Source organism: Platichthys flesus, chromosome 6, assembly GCF_949316205.1.
Source record: "Platichthys flesus chromosome 6, fPlaFle2.1, whole genome shotgun sequence".
In the NCBI taxonomy this organism is placed as follows: Eukaryota; Metazoa; Chordata; class Actinopteri; order Pleuronectiformes; family Pleuronectidae; genus Platichthys; species Platichthys flesus.
The window spans coordinates 8,227,102-8,254,003 of record NC_084950.1 but is presented as its reverse complement, the minus strand read 5'-3'; the positions used below and the strand labels follow the sequence as shown (position 1 = coordinate 8,254,003).

Sequence of the window (26,902 nt, the reverse complement as noted above, 5' to 3'; positions counted from 1 at the left end):
TTTTTACTCCTCTATGTGCAAACACACACAAAAACCATATTTCAACTGTACGAGAAGCAAAAACCGGCAATTTATCTGAATCTGTTCTAGACCCAAAGGTGAACTAACCTAGCATTTTCAAACCTTTACTGAAATTAATACACCAATATTATATATATATATAACAGCGTTCTTATCATCCACCTCCCTCTCTCAATAACCTGAGTAATTTTCTTTTCATGAGGGAGCAAACAAAATGTGTTTTTCTCCCACTCGAGGAGAGACTGCAGATTTCCCTTTAAAAAGTGATGCGTTAGTGCTTTGTGTGATACATATGACAATGCATTCTGGGCATGTCTATAACAGAGTGATGCGGAAAAGACAAGATGAAGTAGATGCTGCAGTGTGGGACTTTAGAAATGGATGACTTTAGAAGTATGACAGACATTGTGGGTTCAAGTTAAGTTTAAGTGGAAACACTCATGAATACATTTTACTCATCATCTGAATTGTTTTAGAATGTAAGAAAAAAAGCAGCACATTTGTTCTACTTCCATCACCTAAATCTCCGTCTGTACTGCTGCTTCACTTCCTCTGATCAATCTGAAATTGCACAACAAATACTACAGGGCCGATCCCACACGTTGACATACTTGATTGACAACTGCAAACCTGAGCGCGTCTCTCTATTTCGGTCCAAATTCAATGTCAGGTTTGAAGGGGTTAAGGTTTAATTCTGCAAAGGCTTCGCTGTCCTGCTTCACAAGATGGGTTCCAGGAATCCACAATCAGCCTTGTATAACAGCATATTGATTCTGTATTTTGTTGCACAGCCATGACAAGTTAGTGAGAGAGAGAGAGAGAGAGAGAAAAGGAGAGAGAGAGAGAGAGAGAGAGAGAGAGAGAGAGAGAGAGAGAGAGAGAGAGAGAGAGCGAGAGAGAGAGAGAGAAAGAGAGAGAGAGTGGAGGAAAAGTTAGAGAAAGAGCAGGAGGGCAAATAAAGAGCTGGAAGGCAGAAAAGCATTTAAACAGAGAGAGATATAAACTCACCTTAAGTTCTCAGGTCAGTGCTGCACTGAAGGACATTTTGTTTCAAGACCAGCGACTGACCTCTTGCCAGTAAAATAATGTTAAAGCTGAGGCATTAGGTAAGTGTTTTCTGTCTGCTGTGCTCGACTGCCAGCGCTTCATTCTTGGCAGATTTTTTCCAAGAGCTAGACGGGTTGTTTTTTTGTGTTGCCAGCTTCCATGCAGAGGGTTTTTCTGAGCTGCAGAAACACGATTTGGGTAAACAAATTTAGCTCCTACTGCTTGCAACATTTTGTTTCTCCCCGGGTAGAGAAAGAATAAATCTGAGCTCCTATCAGTAGCCATATATTGTATTCCTATTGAGTGCTTATTCTAACGAATGGCAAATCAGTGAGCCTTTTAATTGTTTTCAGTTTGTTTTTACAGAGTGCAGAATGCTGCTGCCGCCTCTTGCTGTTTAACAAAGCTGAATGCAGGGAAACATTTGAAAACAAAGTCAGTTTGCCACATAACTTCACACTGGTCACAAAATGTGGTTCAATAGCACCAAAATAATATTTCTGGATTTGACTTTGCTCTGCATGTGTGTGGTGAAACCGTTCATGCCAAGGACAACTCTAATCGGAAGAATATCTCTCTTACCATTAAATGCCCTCTGGTAACAGTTTCAGTGTGAGTCGTCACATTAGTGTGGCACAAGCAGGACTCGTGCCAGCGCAAATTTCTTTTTGCAAGTCGAGTCATCATTTCTGTTTATGGTCTAAGATTACATTATGTGTAAGTGTAATCCACTTCAAAACAACTCAACAAAAAAATGTTGGCAAAGACCGCATCATCAAGTGGATGCTGGAGGCAAAACTGGGAACAAGGTTTATGGGTATTTATGGTGTGCCATTCAAATCAGTGTAACAGTCAACAATTATTTTTGCCAAAAACTGCTTGTGTGAAGCTCGGCTCAATAGCCTCTTTAGATCTCTCTGCAGAGAACAGCTTGTTTTTCCTCATCTCTGCCTCTCTCTCTCTCCAGACCTCTAATCCTGCTCCATTGTCTCTCAGTGCTGGTTTGCGGAGGGTAGGGATGTGAACAGAAGGGGAAACAGACATTATAATTATAACCCCCCCCCCCCCCCCCCCCATTAACAACGGTGTTAAAATTCACAAAGCGTGCACTCTTCCAGCTGAACCTTTTCCTGTATTCACATAATAAACACATCTGAGTTTGGTCTTGTCGCTGTCACTCACTTTTAGTTGTGTCTTTCTCTTTCAATGTCATGCAGTCATTGTGCGACTGTTGAATCACTCACCGGGAAAATATGGGCTGCGTTTTGTGATACTGGCATATATTGCTTTTTGCTCACATTGTCTTATCCCCCTAGGAAGCCACAGGGGATTCGTCTTATTCCCCAGCTCCAGAAAGTACCTTTACTGTCGATACAACTTTTTACATTGATCACTTCGATCACAGAAATGAGTCTCTGCGTGTATTGCAAGTGCAGCAAATGGTGCCTGAAGGAGCCATTCACACAAACTCTCCATGCACAGGTTGGGATCGATAAAAACAAAGTTGACTGTGAGAATGTGCGCGCCTTTCGGAGACAGGGGAAATTAGCGACGCAGATGGCGAGGTGGTGAATTCAAGCCGGATTGTGGAAATTGAAAGTGAAAGGGAATCGTTATACGCATATTGATGCCTCTCATATTCACTTGATAGCCCGCCTCACCTGTAGATCCACTTTATCAGGCACATTAACACTGGAGGTGTTGCTATAACTTTTCCATAATCACCTTGTAATCGATTGTAAAAGAGTATGAGCCAACTCAAATCTGCAGATTCTGCTCCATATTGTCCTCAGTGCTGTCTCACAGTCCCATCCTCCACCCCGGAGCTCAGAGGAGAGGGGTGAGCAGTTTGCTACTGATGCTTGTGGTCAGTTGTTGAACCACTGCAGCTGTTGAAATGTGAGAATGAAGACAGGATGCAGCAGGTAGCAAGTTTCAGGAGCAACTCTTTTCACCTCAAGTACATTAACTTGGCCAGCTGATTAAACTTGCACCAGTTGTGGAAATCCAAGATAAGATCAAATAGCATTAAAGTATTAGATGGATAGATTTTTAAATATCTTTGTATACATATTACCCAGTACGATTTTAGTTTTCATATACTTTTTTAACTGTACTGTCAGGCTCATTGAGCACATGACCATAATGGCTGCCACAGAAACCTTCTCCTTCAACACCCGCATTGTAAATCTTCATACTGTGATGATATGCAACAAACTGTTCAAGCCCCCACCACCTCCATGTCTGTTCAAAGGCGATCAGCCCTCATACTTGTGTGGTTCGTCAAACTGGATCCATTCTCCAAATATGAAGCTTTAACTATTATCCATGACCAGAACGTGCAAACCCTCAGCTGATTACTCTGGAATGTGCCATTGCACTGTTATTAGAGATCCTAAGCTCTGTGATATGAATCAGACCCCAAACTGTTTAGACTTGAATAAAACACAGGTTGTCTCCGCCCTTCATCACGTCAACAATTGACTTCAACTGCAACTGCTTTCTTTACGGTTGATCAGTCAAAGTCATTAACGCACTAAAGTAAATCCACAACTCATGACCACCCCCCCCCCCCCTTCTCTGCACTTGTGTCTGTATTTTGCATTAGTATTTAAATATAAAAGGATTCATTCGAGGGTAAAGAATAACAACAATTTCTACAACTTAAATGATCATTAGTAAAAAAAAAAAATCACTAGAATTATTTTATATAACATTCCTGTCAATAGATCCCTTTCACCTAAATATTACACACTGGACCTTTAAGTCGTAATATCACAACATCTGGTTTTAGTATTATGACTTAAATAACGTATTATTATGACCATAATAACCGTAAAACTACGACTTTACACTTGTAATACTAGCCTATGAATATATTAGGGTGAGGGTTAGGGTATATAACCCTAACCCTCCTTATATTAAGTCTTTATCCTCAACATGTCCTATTTCTTTCCTCCATACCAGAGACACCGTGAGGACCGTGGACATTTTAATAACGTAATTATATAACCTGTGTCTTGCAGCTTCCTCCTGTTTCTCTCTCTCTCTCTGCTCAAACAGGTTTTTTCTCTCTCCAGCCTCTGAGCGTCTCTGTCGATCTCACGCGCCACCCCACAACCAGGAAGTAGAACCAGAAAACAATAACATATCCCGTCAGCCTCTGGTGCGAACAAGGAAGTGAAACGCGGTCGGGTCCCTGGAGTTGCTGGAGTCGTGTTGTTGTTTCTGCCGTGAAGGGAAAGTTCGTCAGTCGACAGCCCCGAGAACAAGATCGATGCTGCGTAGGCTGTGCTAAGGAAGCTAGCCGTCAAGCTAATAGCTGCGTTAGCTCCCAACAAGCCATAGACAGGAGAGAAATAAACACACACACACACAGAGACGAGTGAGTACACACTGCAGAGGATTTTCAAACTGTGTGTGTGTGTGTGTGTGTGTGTGTGTGTGTGTGTGTGTGTGTGTGTGTGTGTGTGTGTGTGTGTGTGTGTGTGTGTGTGTGTGTGTGTGTGTGTTTGTGATAGTGTGAGTCAGAGAAGGGGGGGGGGGGTTCTCTGCATTACAGCACTTTTTCTTTTCGTCTCCAGCGTTTGTTTGTGTCAGCAGTGGGAAAAGTACACAAACACAGATCAGGAGAGGAAGACTCAGTGGAGCAAGGGGGAGTGTGAGAAAATAGATTTCTCAGTGTGTGTGTCTGTGTGCCAGACACACACCATGGCCTCTTGTTATACTTCCTGCTTCACTCAGGCAGGCTGGAATGAAAAAAGGAGGTGGACATTGGAGAAGACAAGAAAAGGTCAAGGCCCGAGGACATGCAGAGAGAGCGAGAGAGAAAGAGAGTGTGTGTGTGTGTCGTTTGTCATGCCGAGGGTACAGCTGTACACACTCAGCACTTTCTGCACATGAGTCGGTAAACAAAGTGGGTGTGTTTGCGCCCAAGGACAGTTCACTTCCTTCTTCCTAATGCGTCGTGGTGCAGTTATTTTTTCAGTCACTATTTTCTGTGATAATGTTCCACTGGATCTTGTCCCCTGTGAGTTGCTGGCTCCCTCCCTGCATCAGCTGTACGCCTATTAGATCAGATGGGATTAGGCCTCCGGATCCTGGCCTTACGCCTGTGCAAATATGAGAGCGGTTCACCGAAAGTCAGCGCTATTAATAACCTGTCCTCGGACTCTGTGTGTCTCCTGTTAAGATTTACTCCTCTGATCCCCAGATTTACCATCGGCAGCCATGGACGACAAAGGGGAACCACAGGATGGAGCCACGGGGGTGAAATATGAGGAGCTGCCACAGATGGACGGGTCGTGTGACGTGTGCGAGCCGGACGAGGCCCAACCGGCCACACATGTCTGCCATGCCTGCAGCTTTGCCTTCTGCCCAATCCACACCGAGACACATGCCAGCAGGATGCATCACCCGCTAATGCCTTATAACCACGAGGGGACACAAGTTAACGGACTTGGCACCAAAACAGAATGCAGAGTTGGGGGTGAAGCTGAGGATGAGGCGCTGGCACCGTCTGGAGGGGCAGTGGCGAATGGGGGTGAGAGGAGCGATGAGGAGGGAAAAGAGGGAGTCCAGAATGATTTGCCGCTGGGTGTCGGAGCTGAGGGTGCAGAGGAAGGGGAGGAGGCCGTGGTGGCTGGGGACACCGGGAGGAGGAGGAGGAGAAGATCTGTGACGGTAGAGAGACTGCGCTGTAAGGAGCACGGGCAGGAGGGCTCTCTTTACTGTAAAGAAGATGAGAAGATCATCTGTGTGTTGTGTGCGGTGCAGGGCGAGCACAAGGATCATACGATCCTTACCCTGCATGAAGCCTATCTGTGGCAGAAGGTGAGTCACACACTTAGAACATGACAGCTATATGTCCTTATGTGATTTACTCAATACCATCAACTATAAGCCACCATGGCACGCGTTACAACATCTGCAGCTGCGTTCTGTGTGACATAATGTATTCAGAGCATCGTCTGGTTTGCATTTCTAATTCAATATTAAGTAGTATGCCAATAGCTGTGGGCCCTGTGCTCTTAAAGTCAACTCACCAAGGCTCCGATAGAGCTCTTGGTAATATTTCCAACCTAACAATGTCTCATGATCGCCTTCATGACATCAGTCTTAAGTCCTGTCAATTATACGGCTGCATAAATCATTTCTGTGAAAATTGTGAAATGAAAATGAAGCATCATGAATATGCCCCAATGTCCATTTGGCTTGGCACCAACTGTGGCTTCACTCCTCCATTTCCCAGATGTCTCTTTGCCTCAGGCGTACAAAAGGGGTCCAGTGAGTCACCAGTCGTTCGCATTGCAGTTGTTCCAGTAAGCTGGGCTAATGTGCTGGATTTCGAGAATGAGTCCGTCCTCATCACATCATCACTGTGGGCTCAGTGCCGCATTGTGTTTTTGATGAGTATAGTAGCATTTGGAGTCAGATGTTATCAGCTCGCTGAACACACTCAGACCGTGTTATTGCACAGAGAACCAATTAACGAGGCTGCGATAGTATCAGAAACCAGGACTTAGTTTTGGATTAATATTTTTGAACCATCAAGGGTTTTGTTTGTTTTCAACAAATAAATCTCAGCGAGCGCCTCGTTTGAGAATCACCACGCGAGGCCGATGCATTAGCAACATCGATAACAACATCTAGAAAACAAAAGTAGAGCAGCACAATTCACCAGTTTACTCTTGCATCAGCACCACATATGGATTAATGAGAGACAAAAGGGGTCTCTCCCTCGCTCGCTCTCTCACACACGCACACACATACACAGCCCAAGGGCACATTATTTACTCTAAACCTATTTTAGCTTTTATCCCGCTTCCTGTGACCATGTGGAAATAGTGAACATCAACGTCAACATTGCCTGAAGGACGAACATCGTCCCCAAAATATTATCACTCCATCAAAAGTGAGATATTTGATTTAAAGTATTAAAGTCTTTTTTTATCATTAATCCAGACATACTGGATAAAGCTTTTAGCAATGCATAAGATCATTTGATGCAGTTAACTACACTCAGTAGAGCGCATACAAGGCCCAACAGTGCCCTGAAATGCAATGGAGCTGCACCAAACCTCACACACTCATGTCAGTCCCCTAAATATGTCAGATTTCATTCATCTGGATCCATGAATTATTCCCCGTGAAAATGTTGAGAAATGACCTTTCTCAGGGTTAAAGAAAGTGACAAAAAAAAAACTTTATCCACCTCCCTGATCCAGATCTGCACCAAAATGTTATGTATTCTTCCCTGACTCACACCTCTTCATTCCAGCAAGTTTTTTTTTTTTTTTAGTGTTATCATGCTGACAAACAAAGATACAAACCAATCAACACACAAAAGGACAGGGGTGTAAATATACCTTCCTTGGTGGAGTTAACATTTAACAGCTAATAGCTAGCTAATCGACTAATTCTACTTTGGTCACACAGAAATAACCTCTGTTTATGTGATCAGCTTTAAATACTAATGTAGTGGAATACAATGTTGTGTTCACTGTTTGTATTTCTGCTCCAACTGTAGGGCAGACAGGGATATGATCTGCTGGGCTGCACACAACAGATGGCTGAGAAGATCAACACCAAGTGGATCAACCCTGTGGTCAGTGCAAAGTCCTACACACACACACACAACTCGGAGCTAAGTCGAATCCTAGCATGACGCATATACTCCACTCCCACAAGATGCATTAAGCTGCTCTCATTTAGTAATGAGCTCCAACCAACTCGAACCGAACGAAATGAGAAGTTCTCTGCAACAATTAGAGCTGGACGGCGTAGCGTGAACACATCGCACCGCGGTTCATGATGTGGTTTTGTGCTATGTGGTTTGATTATAATTGCTCATGATTTACTTTCAAAGATATCCTCTAAGTGCTGTGCCCAGATGCTCGGCTTCGTCTGAAACGCACAAAGTGAATGTTACAAGTGCAGCAAACATACAGTGTCTGGCTGTAAATGGTACCTCACAGGAGTTCAGAAGGTGGTTCTCACTCTAGACTCTTTTTTTCTTCTTTGCAGGATTTTTTCCAAGGTTAATGCTGTTGAAAATGAACAAACAGAATCAGAATCAGAATTATTTTTATTGCCACGTATATTTGCATATATTGGAAATTGCCATTGTGTGGTTGGTGCACTGTACATAAAAACAAAATAACAATATATACAGTAGAACAATTATATACAGTAAGAAACAATAAGTTATGGACGACAGTAGTAGTCATTCTTACTTTAATAATTCATGGCAATGAACACAAATACAGTTATAAAGACAATATACAGCTGGGTCAAAAATCTGAGTTCTTTGAGGAACAGAGAAGCAATTTCATCACAGGTACAGAATTTGCTAAATAAAAAATATAAGGCTCCAAACAGCAAAAGTATGGTGGTCTTGTAATAGTGTCAGAGGACGAGAAGCTGCTTCTAATCCATGGGAAACAAGTCCAAATGCTTTTGCTAAAAAAGACCAGCATTTCACAGTGATGAATCCGAGTCTGAGGTTTATGGCAGTGACTGGAGGGATGTATGTAAGGAGACCAACAGAAGAGAAAAGGATACTGAGGTGTAACAAACCAACTGTGAAATATGCTGGAGGGAATATCCAAGCCTCTGGGTGTTCTGTCCACTCTGGACTTGGACACCTGCTCTGAATCGACTACACACTGACCAAAATAAATGATTCATACATCAGTAGGATACTGACCCCGAACTCAACTCAAACACCAGAAGACAGAGGAGTCCTGAATGTCATGGAGTTTGGTTACCTGACCAAAGCCCTATTGAACATTTATGGGGGCATTTAATGAATAAATCCTTTTTCTATCTATAAGCTTTAGGTTGTGTGTCAAGTCCTTAAGGATGCACAGAATTTTAATTTTTCAATTTTGCCTGATGTCCTTCTCTAATAAATGTTTTACTTCTTCTAATTTATGAAACACTATGATGGGGGGTAATTTTCTGCTCAATTTAAGCTTTTGATTGTCTGACTAGCCCCATTATTAATGGAGATAACTTCGACAATTTATTTTTTAGAGCATAATTTTGTTGAACTTGACGATATACCCTTCTAAGCACTAAACTGTTCTAATGGATAAGCTGCTAAAAATGTACTACGTTAGAAACTAATGGAGGAGTAATCATAGACTGTTGGGCTCCACTATAAAGATAAACTACATAACAACCAGAACTAAAACAATGAATTTGTCTTTTTTATTTTAGCGTGAGTCAAATAACCTGGACAAGGATTTTTTTAAATAGGTTATGTCTATTTCTTTATCTCATCACCTTTTGTAGGATTCGAGTAGAGTCTTAACAAAGAACTTTGACTCAACCTTGTTTTTTACTTTGAGGAGCCATAGCAGAGTAAGAAAAAAAAGAAAAGAAGACACTACTCATTTCTAATTCAGTGGGTAGAGCAGTAAGCACTGCAGCGGGTATAGACGCTGCAGCGGTGGAAACACAGCAGCCTTGAATGGGATAAAGAGGGATTAGAAAGAGATTATGTCATAAAGGCGCCGGGTAGTAAACACGAGTGACAATTATTTCAATCCATATATTTAGCATGCCTCGCCATTCACAGATAACACATCTTGCCTGTTGAGTTTGTGCAGATATCATTCTACTCGAAGCGTCGGAGTAATGGCATCATTGTGGGATTACTGACTCGTGTCAGTTTCAGGCTTCAGTTGACGTCACTTGTTTGACTCAGCACTTCTGTTGCAAAGTCAGAACTTGTATTTTGAAAGTGAGTGCGTCTTCGGCTTTGTCATGTATAAAATAGGAACAGAGGGAATGTTGAATACTGAAATACCCTCTAGCTGTTTTCCACTTGGTAGGTGGATAAAAATCCCTGTATTCACTCAAGGTGGATACGGTGTATTACTCACTGTGTTAAATTGTAAAGGCTTTGTAATATTTTTTTTACTCCTCCATATAAATAGATGAGGTGTAAAAAATATTAAAAGAACCTTTTAACATAATGTAGCCCAATACAGCCATAGTAATTATTACAGTTAGATTCCAAATGGTTTCATTTGGTTGAATGATGTCTTTCACAGACTTGTATATGTGTTTTCTTTTAATTTATGGTTATTTGTAGTAAAGTTTATGGTAAAACTATCTTAAAACTATATTGAACCTTTAAATGTCAAGCCTCAATTACATTTATTTGATAACTACATCTACATAGCACAGATATTTAACTTTTTCATGTCCCAGGGGCCGACGTCCATTTCATGCTGATGGGCGTTGTGCATGAGCGATCTGATGGTTACTGAGGGAATATAGGGAGGTCACATGGATTTGTTTGTGTCGCACAGCTTGTCTCAGTCAGTCAAATGAAACAAAGTCATGAAACAAGGGTCAGAGTCTGAAATAATAAAACGAAATAACATTGTTAACCTTATCTCAACCCTTAGTGTAAGCTCCACAAGGTCTTTGTCTGAAAACGCAGGGTGCATGGTGCATTTCACACACAGTCGCCACAGTCATCAAACAAAACAGACGCTTCTCAAACTGAATTTTCACGGCAAGTCAACCTTGAAAGCATTGCCAGTATTTCCATTACAGATGCCTTAACAGGGGCATGTCGTGCCTCTGAAAATAAAACCTGATTACGAGCAGGATCAGGGACATGCAGCGCTCCGCTATTTACAGTCGATAGCTGCTGCACCTGCTCTCTCAGCTACACCTGCAGCACTCTGTTCCACCTTATGCTCTGCTCCTACCGCATAACTAGGTTTAAGCCCATCATCGGAGAGCAGTGGCATTCAGGAGCGTCGCCCCGCCAAGAGCAGAGATGTGACCGAAGCACAGCGGGATTATGTGGAAGCTTAATTTGATTGGATTTAATGTCTACAGTCATACAGAAATATCAATGCTGCCCCAAGGACTCCCTGGACATTTAGTTTCTGTGCTGCTCCTCGCTAGAGGTGCAGAGTGTTTGGCGAAAACCACTTACCTGCTCAGTCACAGGGCACTGTGTGAAAGAACATTATGGGGATTGTCGGAGTGTCCTGTCTGCACTCTGAAATGTCAGCGTTTCTTATAATGCACGACAGGCAACCATCGGAGTGACTGCTCCCGGTGAGGACAGGTGTGTGTGTGTGTTTGTGAGACCGAGACAGAGGCTAAAAGAGAAGGAGATAGGAGGTTGGAGGAGTTTAAACTGCATGGTACCGACATCCTGCAGGTCTTGTGAGAAGTGGTGTGAGCGTCCGTCTGTAAAGGAGGAGAGAGGTAAATGGAGATATTTAACTCTCAGCTGCTTATCAAATCTGGCTTGTTTAATTATGTACTTTGCTGCAGGTGAGGGGGATTTTAATCTCTCAAAGCTCATATCTCCATTCTCCACAGGGAAATGGAATATAATGCAAAAACACACCCAGTGATGAGGCTGCATACATATTAATGGTGGACCTGGAGGCGTACCGTAACACCAGGGGTCTAAATGGCTGTCTGTCAGTCAAACAGCAAGCGAGTGCTATTTATCATCAGAGAGGTGGAAGTGATACGTGAAGCAGGGCCGCAGGTAGTCAACATATTTAACCCCCCCCCCCCCCACGCTCATGTTTTATTTACTCACTGTCTGCCGTGTGTATCATCTCGGGCACACCCTGCTCAGAGAGAAAGGTCTGATATCTGGAAGCAGCATGGCAACATTAACCCAGTCACAACTGTGGGAGCGCGTGTGCGCAGTGCATCCATTCTCCCCACCTCATAAAATCTACAAGAGCAGCAGACACATTTAAAGCTTTCTTATAGCCAGCCAAAGCTGAGGGACAGGCAGCTGAGGTATGAAAGGACTTGGCTGCTTCTGTTTGCTTTGTTCATCCTCCCATTTTCCCATTCTACCTCATCCTTCTCTTCCTCCCCCTTCTTCCCTCTACCCCCACTCTCTCATTGCTCTTTACGGCTGTCGTTCCTTTCCTATTTCTGCTCACAGCATTTTAATTGAATTACTCGCTATCATTACCCAGAAAGTTGCTTGGCTGACATTGCTACACTGTCGCACTCAAACCTAATAATAAGGTGCTGGATATCGAAACTCGACTATTATAACACCCAAGGCCTTCTGTCACATTTTACTTTTTTATTTTTTCAAAACCCTCTCTTTATATTACTTCATATGACTTCTGAAGACCTGGTGTTGTTAAGATTCATTTTCTATCTATTCCTGTGTTGTGTGAGACGCCAAATTGGAGAATCTCATTTCTGGGGGAGATAAAAAGAGCGTGAGAGAGAGACACAGAGTAGTGATAACTTGGAACAGGGCCACTATTGCCAAGGGTAAGGACAGTTCAGATCCATTTACTTCTAATTTTCTATTAATGCTTTCTAACCCTTTTTGTAGAGCATCACACAAAACAGACTCTGAATGAGTAGCAGGAGCGACAGTGAGAACCTTCAAAGAAAGTTAGGCACTCTCCCCTCCAGAGTCATTGGCATCACATTAAGCATTTTTTCTTGTCTCCAAAAATTTGATATAAAACTATATAAGAAGTGGTGTCATTCATAAATCTGAGCCCACTTAATGAAAAGTGCTGGTAAAATGCTCAAATTGCAGAAAGTCAATTTCAAGCTAAATGCGTCATTATGTCAATGGCACATTATATTCTCTTGCAATTTCAAATGATACTTTTGAGAGTTGAGCAGAATGTTTCTATGCTTTTCTCCACATTGTGTGTTTCTCTTTAAAGGTTGAGATTAAAAACTGAGTCTACTACTGACATTATTTTTTAGCTTTATACTTTCTCTCATTTTGGTGTGTGCGGCTGTCTCACCAAAGTAATACAATAATCTGTTCTTATTCCCAAAGGCTTTTGGTTCTGCTGTTTCTTCCATAAGCACAAATGAGAAACTCAACCACTATTTGTAGCCAGCCACGAAAGTACAAAAGTGTGTGAAGTCGATTCTATTTGCGTTTCTCGATATACTCTAATCATATGAAGTGTTGGTGCAGTGCATTAGAGGTTTTCTATTTTTAGTAAGCAAAAGATCCTGCAGCTTTCTGGTGAAACATTTTCAGTTTTGTCCTCTTTTCTCTCAGCCCCCCCCATTTCATAGCTCCAATATAATGTACATAAAGTCATGAAATCAAGGTTTGAGTCGCCGTTTACTTGTTAAAACAACTATTTTTCTTAGACATTAATGCAGAATAACTTACATGTATGAGATCTGTATTTTTTTTTAACTTTATTTGCTCGTATATTAATGGAATTTCCGTTGAGACCAGTTCTACAGCGGTCTCTTAATATAAAGCATCTTAGAAAAATGACAGAATCAGAATTTAGCTTTTGTTATTTGCTTTCTGAACAGTCTAAGTTTGCTTTGAGAATAAATTAGCATTCTTGATATGCCGTCCTACCTCTGCACGTACTTTCTCATCCATTGTCTTTACTCGGGCTCTGCCCTGCAGTGTGTTGCTGTCTCTCCCAAGGCCTCATTCTGTGGCCTACGCTTGCAGCAATGCAAATGAAGATTAGCACGCATGAATGCCCCTTCCTAGCGGGACAAATTCTCAGAGAAACTCAGTGAAAGGTCCAAGGGCAGAGGGCTCCTGCTCGGCAAACACAAAGAGCACTGATCCAGGACCACGGCTCCCATCTGCCACTGAGGCCATGGGGACTCGAGATGGCAGGGGGGCTCTGCTGAGCTCCTGGATATCGGGAGATATAGTGATGATATGTGTCGGATTAAAAATGTCAAACAGATTATATATAAGATGCTTAAATTGATAAGTTACATGTTGTTATTCTCTCGTCTCTATTCGTGTTTTTTCTCAGGTTGAATTGCTCTCTGGGATTTATCCTAACTGCTTTGATTATGAAGCTCAAAATCTTCTTTTTAAGTTATGTAAAATTATGTCACATAAATACAATGATAGTGGAGACATTCACATACTTCATATAAGGTAGCCGATTTAACTTTACTCAACCAATACATGAGCACTAGCACTTAGTAGTCACAGACGCTGAGCTGAAATGAGATGGTCTGGTCATCGGAGGATTTTTCTTATTTGCGTTTCCAGCCTGTCCCACTTTTACCATAGCATATCTTTAGATACTTTAAGTGGCTACACATATTGCAGCTAAGCCACCTGCATTACAAGCTTGTTAGGTTCACTACCTGGTACACCACCCCCGCCCTTTGGATCCTTCCATGCACAGAAATCGAATCAAGGACATGTTTGAAGGAACCTTTCGAAATAGGACAAACTCTTCACACAAATGGGTTTTAGCCGACACAATTTTTGTGTTATTACAAAGCTGACACATATTGTGTTGTGTGCTACAAATGATATGTTGTTTGATGTAGATGATTGGCCCGACACAACATGTGCTAAACCATTGACCAATCACAATGCTACTTAAATATCTCTTCAAGTTGTGCTGCTGTGACGCATTCAGTTTATCGACGCTGCCTCTGAAGGATGTGTCGATATATGTATATGTCTATCATTAGTTCTTACAATAAAATAGTGAATTTGGCAAAGTGATAATAGATGTAAACCCAAAGTAGATCAAAGCTTTTGGAAATTATAATTTGAGAGGATTATTTAGATTTGTTATATTGAATTGTTGATATTTCCTCGCATTCATGACACCTCATGACCACTCGATTCCAGATAAATCAAAACACGAGCAACAGCTTAAGCATTCATTTCTAGTGACAGCACAAAATGAAGTAGTAAATGTCTTCTCATATTTTAATCTATTTTGTAAGTACTTCCTGCTCAATTTAAAATTAGTTTACAGAAGTTCTAATCAGCCTGTGTCATAATTCAGTTTGGATGATTTATATTTGAGCACTTCCTTTTATCATTCTATATGAAAGGAGAAGAACTTCATTCCAGAGGCTTGGATATATGGTCTGGAAAGTGCTGCTTCATTCTCTCACTGAGATGGAACTTGATGGTAATTCATCCCAGCTGTGACCTATCTTTTTATTCATGTGTAAGACATGGATTCCTGATTGATTTTTGCTGAGGCAAAAAGAGAAAATGACTTCGCTTCCAAAGGAGATGTTAAATATATCTGTCTGATACAGAATTTTAAAATTTGCATGTTTTTCTCGGCTCAAAGTAAATAAAATCTGTTACTTGTTGGACTTGGTGTAATGGGCAATTTGGAGAATCTGATTGCTTGTGCAGAAATGGCAAATACAAAATAAAACTTTGGGCCCCTTGGGTCCTTGGCTGTGCCAACCTCAGTGAAGACAGGTGATTCCTTGCTTTGCGAGAGAGATAGAGAGGTTGAGGGGAAATTAGATAAAATGGATGGAAAGGAAAAGAGAGAAGTTCTGCTGAAGGGAAGAGTGCGAGTAGCTGATGTTCATAGATTGAGGTGATCATAACATATTCAGAAGCTGAAATCAAGGGAGTTTGTGCCGTTTTACCTCATGACAGCATGTGAGTTGGAGGTGGAGACATCTTGGTGGGGAGCATTGCAGGGAGGCATCTGTTTATTGAGGTGTGTTAGCCTAATGAGTCATGTCTAAAGAGAACCTCATCGTGTATCCCAGTGAACAGTTCAGTTACCTTGAAAGCCAAACAGATGGCTTGCTGTGGTAGAAGGAGCCTCTGAGGTCTCTATCTACAGATGGGATGCATGGAGTGTACATTCAGGCAGTAGGCCTCAAGCTATCAATTAGCTTTTACATCACAGAGGCCAGTGAGTTTCTTAAAATAAAGTTCACATGTCAGTAAAAGAGAGAAGCTGCTGTCTGCCTCTTTATAAGCATCTGTTTTTCATCACAGCCATTTTTACTTGCTTGTTTTCGAGTTTCATATCTGTCATATCAGCCGACTATCTCTTTCCCTTTCTCTACATAAATTCACCCCTTTCGTCCTTTGCTCTCCCCTCTCTGTCTCTTCTACACACTTCAGATGTCCATAGACGAGCTCGAGAATTATGTGGACGCCCAGTTCGATGAGCTGCGCAAATTGGTGCGTCTCGCGGAGAAGAGGACGCTTCACCTGGTGGACCTCAAAGAGGCGTTCCTGACGGCGTCCGCTGCAGAGAAGATCGCAGAGATCAACGTCGAAACGGAGCAGCTGCAGGAGGAGATGGCCAGCATCAACCACGAGCTCTTTCTGCTGGAACAAGCCGAGGCAGAGGGAGCGAGTCCTGCTGTGATAGCCGCGGCCCTCGCACCACCCCGCAGAGTGATGGTGAGAACAATCTTCCTTTCTTCCCTCCTTATTGTGCCTCTTAAATCAGATGCACTGCACAAAGTTGAAAATGTCACAGAATGCCATGTTGTCTAATTCTATAAACTTCACAATAGCAATGTTGTTGAAGATGTGCCAAGTTTGGCTTTCTGGATTTTCTTTGAGGAAGAAATCATTCGATTTTCATCCTTTTGACAATCTAATGCAAGTGTAAAGATGGCTTTTTGAAATTTCTCACGAATTATACTGGATCAACTGAGATTTTAAGCCACATCTAGCCACAGCTAGTGCCATATCTAGTCAGGTCAAAGTAGGTGAAAAGAACATTTTCTGGACCTTCCTGTTTATCTGGATCAGCAGCATAAGTTTATAGGTTCTTTCTTGGGTCATGCCCCACCCCTCCACAAAATGGTGGAAATCGCTTCAAGTAGTTTATAAGTAATCCTGCTGACGGACAAACAAAAGAGGAGGTTATGGATAAAAAGCCAACGCCTTTGGTCCAAATGCCTGTTTCTGAGCAAAGATCACACCCTAAATGACCAGGTCTGCAAAGAGCTGACAACACTAGGAAGCAGGGTCAATAATGAATTAATGTGAACTTTGAACACAGCAGTCGGGTGCCAAAGTTGTGAATAAGGGAAGCCTTTTAAAATCAGACACTACTGTCAATAAACAATTAGAAAGAATTGTCCAGCCATCACAACACATCTTGTGTTGTATATCATGTGCACCTGACTTTATGGTGCATGCTGAAAACAGTTATTATTGATAATTAATTGCAGGGGATAGTCTGCAGTGGCCTCTCAATCTGTCTTCATGCAGTTGTGAGGTGGCCTTGAAAAAACAAGTTCTAGCTCCAAAGGGTTGGTTCTTTGCTTAAAGATACCTGAGCAGTGTGGATGCTGGCTCAGCCATAGTTCACCCCGGGATCAGCCAGGCATGATTCCCAGGCCTTCCACTTACAGAATTATCTTCCTAATGACTGTGGCACCTGCTGCAGAGTCATTATAGCTAAATAAATATGGTAAACAGGTGCCACTGTACACAGCTTTGTTCTACATGAAAGGAGCGAGTGGCTGTATTCATCCAGTCATGAATTAATGTTATTTAGTGAAATATATATATATATAGATTTCTTTTCATTTCATACAGACTCCTGTGTCTGGATGACACAGTTTCATGCAAATAAATCCCAAAATGAGTCTCCTAATGTCTGTCCTCTGGTTACTTGCACCATTCGTTTTCTTTTTAAAGCCTGTTGTCAAAGTACAGCCATCTCAACGCATTTACATGACCTCAGATCCTGCAGCTTCTGCAGTCCCTCGTCTCTCATTTGAACGATGAAGAGGAAGCTTTTACTCGTCATAGACCCCAAATTAAAATATCCCACTGGTCTATTTGTAACTTGCCATATATGCGTCCCTACGGTCTCAAAAGGAGGCCTGAGCGTTCCCTGGCGATGCTTTGCAGCGCGAGCAAGGCGGCAGTAACGGTCGAGGCTGACGTGCAGATTGCTTTTCCGAGCTGAGAAATGAATCCATTTCCAATCCATTGAGCCGGGTTCATTAGGGGCCCTAATTGAATGCCAATGGTTACCCCGTTTGTTTTTATCTGTTCGTTATCGCTTGATTAAATATGCCAGTGTGTTACTATATAAAGGATATCGTGATGGGCAGGGTTATTTGGGGATATGTGGGTATACACCAGCGACTGAATATAAAGATGGACGACATGTTGGCTACCCAAACGTGAAGCCAAAGCGTCTCAATCGCCCCCTGGTGGCTGGCTACAGCACAGGTCTAAATCCGTGCCTCCCTCATGTTAGCAAATGGGACATGAACCAAACTGAAATGTCAAATACATTTTTGCAAATACGAATTCTGTTATTTTAGGTATTCCATATCATACTCAATATTTTAGTGTTTGTTTTTTCAGGAGTTAATTTTCTGGTACATTTGATGCTATAGAAACTGGTGAAGCATCACGATTGGCAGCTGAGACTAACTCACAATTGGTCGAATGTGTGTATTGGCAGGATGTCCATAACACTGCTCCACTCCGCGATCACTGCTACGTCAATCTCAGAGACTATTGGTTAAAGTAAGACGATGAATTAGCCTCTAGTGCAACAGTCGATATGTTGGTGGCTTTTGTTGCAGTCAGTGGATATCTGGATCTTCATCCCTTCACTGTTTATAGTCCAACTAGTTTCTTTTATCACACAATAAGAATATTTTAGCTTCATTTTGTACACAAGGTGCGAGCGACACATGTCAATTTTTTTTATACATTCTATGGTATATGTAGCTCGGTGTGAGTTGGGTAGAGGTGGACATGTGAAAGGATATGTGAAATGATGAGATCTGAAGTGATCTACCACAGCAGATGTTGAGAGGAGGAGATGCATCGAGTCGACCTCAACTCACCAACACCTGCGGCAATTTTTGTCGCACAGCGTTTTCGATGTGTGAAGCATCTTGGATCCGGAGAATAACTGACTCAGACATTCATTCTCCTACTTGTTCACTCACTCTGTCACTGTCTGCCTCGTGGTGGTAGAGCCTCAAAGTGGTTAAATTGAACCCCAGTCCTTCACCTGGCTGTTTACTCGTTAATAGTAAGGAAGTGCTTAAATTCAATATTCAGTCTATGAAAAGGAGTAAAGCACTGCTCCTATTTGTAAAGAGTCATTTTGTGTTCGTCCACTAATCAGTGGTTATGTTGTCTCAGCACTACAGCCCTCTTCCAGCTAAAGCTGCAAGAGTGTGAAGTAGTTATTTTCTCTGTAGAGATTTAAAATCCGTGAATGAAACGATGAGAGGCTGATGTGACACTAGAAACAAAGCCATTACCTTCGGTGCCGTTCAAATGAAAATTCATATTAAGATATATTGACCTTGTTTCCCGTTCTGCTTTTTGTTTAGTTCTCTTTACAATCTAATCCTATTGCCAGAGAGCTACACTTACAGCCTGCAGCACATTTTGGAAGTAGTGCCTTGATTCCAAATGTCTTTATACCAGAAGAGAAAGAGTAGCAGCTTCAAGCTTCACAGTCGAGTCAGAGAAGCGATTGCAGCTTTGTAAGCACATCAAGAAAGCAATCTGCAGCCATGTAACAGCAGAACTGTGGAAACGACAGTGAGGTAAAATATTTCTCACTTGCATAAAATCCACCCTTTAAACTCCTTCCCAAAGAGTCAACCACATAATTTAGGTGAGTTTTTGTGATTAAGGTCAAACAAACTAAAGAGTGCTGGTTCTGTTAATAATCTACTAGTCTTAATTTATTAATTTTAATACAGGCACAGGATCACACAGGTTTAGACACACACATGATGAATAGGGTCAGGAGCAGGGTGAAAAAAAAAAAAAACATTATGAAAATTGACCAATCAGCAGCAGCTAGAGGAAGAATAAATTAAATCTCGGTCTCAGTCCATTTACTATCAAGATGTTCTGTACATTTTCATTTAAAAAGCGTCAGTGGGTAGTCATTTGTACAGCTCCTCTTTCATATTTACAAATCAATATATTGTAATTAAAAACCCTGATATGTCACTGGAAAACAGTTACTACACACACGTATTTAAAAGAGAGAAAATGGAAATGCTCATAAATGTGCACTGAAAATTCAATCGGAAATTGTTTTGACCCTCTAAATAAAAAAAAAAAAAAGCAATCAGTAACACAAATTAATCTGTTAAAATATAACCTCACAAGTTATATTAACACAATTATTGAATATTTTGGAAAAACCTTATTCAACTATGTCACCAATTGAAGAAAGCTTTTTTATTATAGAATTTGTATTTATGAAATTATTAATATATATAACTGTGCTACTGTAGGTAAGTTAGAACTTGACATTTCCCTAATAAAAATTGTATATTAGATCCACATTGATAATATAATACTTATACAAGTTCAAATCTTGGTTCGAATCCAAGTGAATGTAGAGTTTAACATGTCTGCGTGGGTTTTCGACAGGTTCTCCATCTTTCACCCACAGTTAAAAGTCCCCGATTGGGGTTTAGTTAATTGGAGGCTCTGGGTGTAAATGTGAGTGTGAGTGGTTGTTTGTCTCTGTATGTTGGCGCTGTGATACATTGGCAACCTATCCAGGGTGAAACCCCGCCTCTCGCCCAGTGTTGGGATTGGCTTCAGCTCACTCGCGACCCTCAAAGGATAAGCAGGATGTATGGATGAATAGATAGATAGATAGAAAGAAAGAAATTACGCCAGCATTTGGGCTCATGTGCCTGCCCACGTGCCAGCCTACTTTTGTTTATATCACCTACTTTACTGCAATTGTGTTGGACTGCATTTTCACGTGCGTGGCCAAAGAGGTTGTCAACGGTTCTTTCATTCTCTGAATATGTTTAGAAACGTGGAGGCGGAGGCTGAACACTGTTGACGCTACAAAGCTCTCCTGGCAAGAAAACAAAGCTAAGATGGCTCATTAGCCAGGCATCGGGAATCTGTGTCCCGACCCTGACTCATGACCCAGGTCACAGGGAAGAGCTCCGAGGCTGATTTGAAAACAACGCAGAACCTTTTCCATGCAGTTCATGGTGTTCACATTTAAAATATATGAATTTGGGGGGAATAATTTAATTTTAGACGATTGGAAAGTGATATTATTTATCAATAATTCATCATGAGCCGACTGCAAACCCCCATGTATTTAAAAAGTACACCATGTACCAATGAAGCTCACTGACTTTTGACTATTTTCACTTCTGTTTTCTGCATTTGGAATATTTATGAGTGAGCTAAGGTAATTTCAAATCAAATATTTTCCATTGCAGAGGTATTTTCCATAGAGCACTGCAATGTATTCTGAAAACAGATGAGGTTTGACTTATAACTATTTCTGAGCTGACTTTAATTCCAATGTCAATGGCACTTATCTATTGAGCTGTTGAGTTTATGGCATTTTAAGGCCAAATTAAATTTTACTTATTTTATATAATAGAGCAGCTTCAGGTTTCCACTGTTGATGACTTGCACACAAGTCTTTGTTGTTCAGACTAGTTTTTTTGCTGCAGGTATCGATTGTAGGTCATGTGAACAACATAGGAAATGTTGAATCTCGTACTATTGGCCCTGGAGGTATGATTTTTCTCCACACTGTGGCAAACTGGTAATTACAATCAGAGCAAACCTCTGGAGCTGCCAACTTCCTGTCAACAGCATAGTTCTTCCAGTTTTATGAGCAGCAGCTCTACAAAAAGATTTAATTACATAAAATGAATACATAGAACATTTGGGGATTATACCAGCATAGTATTTACTGTGATGTAATATAAGAAATATCAAAGAAATACAGAAAGCATATAACTAATTCAACTAATATTTATACAGAATCATTAACAGAAACAGACAGATAGATAGATAGATAGATAGATTGATAAATTCAGTATTGAGCATGAAATCATTTATCTAACAGGGAAATAGAATGTGCTTTGTGTGGAGGCAGCCTTATAGCAACCCTTCGAGAGCTCCTTTGGTGAACGTCAGTGTTGCAACCGGATGACCACAAATTGACGCCTGACAAAGTAAACCGAGAAAACTGATCTCCAGTATTTCCAACCTTAAGGTGTGTCCAGATCGGAAGCGAATCAAATGTAGAGCCTTAGTCAGTGAGTCAGGCAGCCAGTCAGAGCTCCACAGCCTCCACTCATCAGCTCCCCCCCTCATCTGCCGCACTCCCTGGAACCCCCCTGCCTCCGAGACACTGTTAGTTACACTGCATCAAAGTTCCTTTCTGGCTCAGCCATCGTAGGACTGGTAATTTTGGTCTAGTGCCACTGTACAATTTTAAAAGTAACAAAAGAGGCTGTTTTGTGCTCAAGGTCATGACTGATAATACACCAACTGAGATCAGTATAATAAGTAGTTAGGCTGTGTAGCACGTAACAGCAGTTTCAAGTGTAATCCATGCAAATGCCAGAGCCATGAAAATAGTATGCAGAGGACTGAGTAGAGCGCTGGAGCAGTGCTGTGTCTAGTGATCAGTGTGTGTTGAAGTGTCCTTGAGCAAGACACTGAACCTCTTAGCTGCATTCAGTGTGTGAATATGTGTGTATGACTGTGACAAACATTTTAAAGCGCTTTGAGTGGCCGACCGACTGGAAACGAGATGTATATAGAAACGCAGACCATTTACCACACGAGTAAATGTTGTGGCTAAGCCTTGTGAAATTATGTAATTGACAGAATTTCAAATATGATAAAATAATTTAGCATTTCACTCATGAATGAATTTAAAGCTTTCAGTGTTTGTGGATGAGTCGCATGCCGGCATTCAGCAAATCACATCCATCATTTTGACATGGAAAAATCTCACGTCAGAGGTAAATAAAGCAATAATAATAAACAAATCCAGCGCATGAACAATGTTTGCAGCTCATTTGCTGCTTTGTTCCACTCTGCTCCTTTAAGAGCTGATGAATATACATGAGCACAACTGGTGAGATGAAACCCAAAATTAATTGGTCAGATTTAGAGCCACCAGCTGTGGAGCAAGTCACTCTGAATGATGTTGTTTACCTTTAGTTTATTCTCCACAACACCTGTGCAAATATTTTAAATATGTTATGTTCTCTCTCTCCCTCCCTCTTTCTCCCTCTTTCTCTCTCTCGTTGTTTTCAGCCCGACGTTGTGGCCAGACCAAGGTAAGCCTGCCCGTGTGATTGACTTATTTACAAACTCAGAAACAGACAAAGGGTCATCTACACACAGCAGCCACTCCCATGTCTCCAAACCATTCGGGTCACATGCGAGTCACGTCGGCGCCCGGCGAGGCAATTAGCTGCTCTCATCTGTGTGTGTGTGTGTGTGTGTGCCCTCTGGAATCAGAGGAGGTGACAATCTGCCCGGTCCAATCTGGGGGCTGTGGTAACAGGGCGTGTGCTGTGCTTACTGTATACGCATGCATGTTAAGACATGTTGTAGCGTCATTAGTGAGGGTCACGTCGCACCCCCTGACACAGCAGAGCATTTACATCTCTGCTTTCCTAAACCCCGCCGGCATGTGTGAGAGAGCAGCAAACGCAGGCTGGACAGATGCAGCCATGTTACTTTCAGCTGCTGTAACAGTCTGTTTGTGTCGTTGTTTCTTTTGCTTAGACTACATCTCTCACCTTTATTTGTGTCTGTGTCAGACAGTCTGCAATGGATAGTTCTCTTCCCATTCTCACACGTTATTGATCTGTTGACACCAAACACCCTTCCCAATTCTTCACCTACAGCAGAAGCACACCTAGCACCACCTGCTGTCTCGGCTTCTCCCCTTAGCTGTTTCTCTGGGCTTTCATCTCAACGGCACAAACAACACGATCAACACACACACACACACACTCAGCCCTCAGCAAATACCAGCACATCTGTCCTCGGAGGGAAAGATTTTTATTTTCCGTGAGACTTTATTTTAAATTCAGGCTCTAGAAAAAATAGTCCATGTTCTGCAAAATACACCTTCAATGGACAACGTGTTTGTTTTCCTGAATATTTAATTTCACTTTGTACTTTTAAATTTCTGCTCTGCCTGCATGTGAGAAATATATCCTCTTATCCCCTCCCTGGAGTGCCTTACTTTTATTAAGCAAAGAAACAAATGACTAGGACTCGCACACAAGATGTTGTTTATTATTGATTGGTCAACCAGCCTAATGATTTTTAAGCTCTGGAACAGATGGCGGTAAGCTTACACCCAAGGGTGAGATGGAGTTAATAGTTTGTCCTTGGCTAAGGTTACTCTCTCTCTCTCTCTCTCTATCTCTGTCTCTGTATCTGCCTCTCTCTTTCTCTCGCTCTCTCTCTCTTTCCCTTTCTCTCTCCCACCCCCCCCCCCCTCTCTCTTTCCCTCTATCTCTCTCTCACTCCCAAAGTCCCTCAACCTGCCATAAAACGCAGTGGGTGCAGATTCAGTGGGAAATGACACACATTTTGAAGAATGATACAAGGACAAGTAAAGGTCGAGACAAGTAGGAAAAAATGTAACCCTAACATGAAGCACAACATACCTTTTGTTGTTGTTTATTGCATTAGCTTAGCGCTGGAGATCATGGTGAAGCAGACAAAGGGATGAACAGGACAAAAGAAGGGAAATGAAGTGAAATTGGAGGAGGAAGATGATAGAGTTTTTGCCGGATCAAGCGAAGAGGATTGGGTGTTTAGGGGTCACGTGCAATGGGTTCCAGACAGCAAATTGATTATGGAGCAGAAACACTAATCTGCTGTCTGAGACCCATATCGCTGCCACAGACGGAACGTCCCCACAGGACCAGTATCCTGCACCCGTCTGCCTCTTTCCCGGACTTCCTCATCAATACAATTCCCTGCTACTTCTCAAGCCTCTCAACAGATAGGTACTCCTTGCCTGACGAGATTTGTTCTCCTTTGAATATGAATCTTATTTGACTCCCCATAGACGAACACTCGCACCCTCCTGCCTCCCATGTGATGTTACTTTCATTTGTATTCCTCCCCCTCAATTGCAAAAACAGCCTCTTTCCCTAACTTACACCTTTTATGTTTGTGTGTGTGTGTTTCTGTTTGTGTTTACAGTATATCTCCATGTTTGTACCTTCATTATTATGTTTTTGTGTGTGTTTGTTTGTTTTTCTGTTAGTTGGCAGGATTCGATAAACTATGAATGACCACGAAACTTGCAGTTGGGGTCAGGAGAGGATCTATTAAATGTGCGCTCTCTTTGACATTGTGAGATGGGGCTTTACTCAGAGAATAATTCATGGATCTTGATGAAGAAAAACTGGCATTTTCAGGGGACTGATGAAAGTGTGAATTTTGTAGTAGATGAATCGAGATCTGGTGAATTTAAATGTGGTTTCTTAAGGGGACTGTTTGGCAGAGGCAAGTGTATGTGTATATATGTAATCCTCATTAGCATATGCATCTTTATTATTCTTTGGTGTATGTGTATACATCCATATAATATTGTTGTTAATCGTTTAGCTAAGGTAGCATCTCATTGTTTATTATTTTGGGTTTCAAAGGTTGAAAGAAATAATAAAAACAACAGTTTAATAAAAAAAATTCTGGAAGCTCGACACACAATTACTTCGCTTTCACATTTTGCCATCTTTGGTGATCTCAGGGCCAAGGTGCATAAATAGTAACCATGAACACTGATAATAACAGAAGAGCGTCTTTGACTGTTTGAACATGTAAACACACACAAAATAGGGATGAGGAGTGAGGGAAAACTGCTGCAGTAATGTTTTAATTCCAGAAACCCACTTTTATGCTCTCTCTGGAGATATGATGCATAAGAGGGAAATGGTTGTAAAGACAGTGAGAGTCAGTCAGAGGAAAATAGTCACACTGAGGAATTCCATCCACTAGACTTAAATTTCCTCCTCTGTTGGGAAGTTGGAGGATTTGTTCTCAGTATTTCCATCCTTGGTATTCATTCATTTTGATGTCTATAAATGATATTTAGCAATCGTCTTTATAAATTTTCTCTGAAAATGTTACGTATTAAGGTTTGGTTTTGTCAACTTATTTAATTTTTTTTGTCCTGAATAATTATTTATATTAGCCTCTAAAGGCGTCATTAATTTCTGTGGAATCCACAACAGCAAGCCCGCTGGACATAAGTGTTGATGGATGTTTCAGTTTCTATTTGTTTATTCTGTCATGGTAATAATTGATTGCCTTTGTTCATAGAATGTATGCCCCCTTAAACTCTGAGGACTAGAAGCAGGTCTGAAGACAACGTGTCATATTCCACTCTCTATAAGTTACTTTTTCTCATAAACTTTTTTAGGACGAGAAGGATGCTGTGAATACACGACCCTGCCACCTCTTGTTTTTTCATACCAGACTTTTCCAAGCTGTTTCTGACTTCATCACTTCCAAGAAACAACATGGAGATTTATGACTTGAGATTGACACAGAGATGAAATGATTCTCGCAGTATGAAAAGACATTTACATTTTTTTCATTCTGAGATATTGGTTCTTTTCTAATATTTTATCAGCTACCAGAAGAAGTTCTTGAACCAACCGACTCCGATATGTGCGTTCTCACAAACAGCCCCTCCCGAGAAGTGTCAGAAAAAGTTTGTGATTCATGACAGCTAGTGTTCAGGTGTGTTGATCTGTCTAGACCGATCTATTTTGAACTCTGTGAGAGCTTTATGCACCCCCTGCCCTCTGTCTTTCATTTTGCATTTAGTCAACTCCATACTTGTAAACTCCTTCCATTGGACGCTCACTGGCAGAACGGAGCAATGGGGCAATTCACTCACCATGTCTCACTGAGTGAAGGCTGTAGAACACCCTCAATCATGGTGTACACTCCCGTGAACACACAGAGCAAGGAAAAGGGTGGGGGGGAGCCGGCAGTAAAGCCAAATGGGTGCTTTGGGGACAGGGCTTATCTGTCTGTCTGAGCCGCTCGCCCTTCACTGGGTCAAATAGATGAGTTGAGTGAAGCAGGGAGGTGTCAGGGGAGCGTGGTCAGGGGACACCGGACACAGCCAAGAGACGAGGGCCTGGAAAGAGGGAGTCGCATTTCCTCTAATAAAAAATGCATATCGCCTGCTACAAAAGGAGCCACGACAGAGCCTCTTGCCTGTCTGTCTGTGTGTGTGTACATGCCCCCATTTAATAATTCAAAGTGTTTTACTGT

The 26,902-nt window shown here is 41.7% G+C and overlaps 1 protein-coding gene across 3 annotated transcripts in view; it reads left to right on the top strand.

The window, feature by feature from the left end:
• The first annotated feature begins 925 nt into the window (after positions 1-925).
• The window catches only part of trim44 (tripartite motif containing 44), a 43,923-nt gene continuing 17,946 nt past the window's right edge, over positions 926-26,902 (top strand). Inside the window, exons 1-5 of one of the 3 annotated variants that reach the window (XM_062389484.1) lie at positions 926-1,127; positions 5,282-5,901; positions 7,598-7,675; positions 15,959-16,243; positions 22,898-22,920. In XM_062389484.1, the coding sequence (XP_062245468.1) occupies positions 5,299-5,901; positions 7,598-7,675; positions 15,959-16,243; positions 22,898-22,920 (989 nt within the window). In that variant the 5' untranslated portion in view covers positions 926-1,127; positions 5,282-5,298. Of the gene's footprint in view, positions 1,128-3,992; positions 4,454-4,650; positions 4,862-5,281; positions 5,902-7,597; positions 7,676-15,958; positions 16,244-22,897; positions 22,921-26,902 lie in introns of those variants that run through there. The other 2 variants (XM_062389483.1, XM_062389482.1) reach the window with 2 other exon arrangements.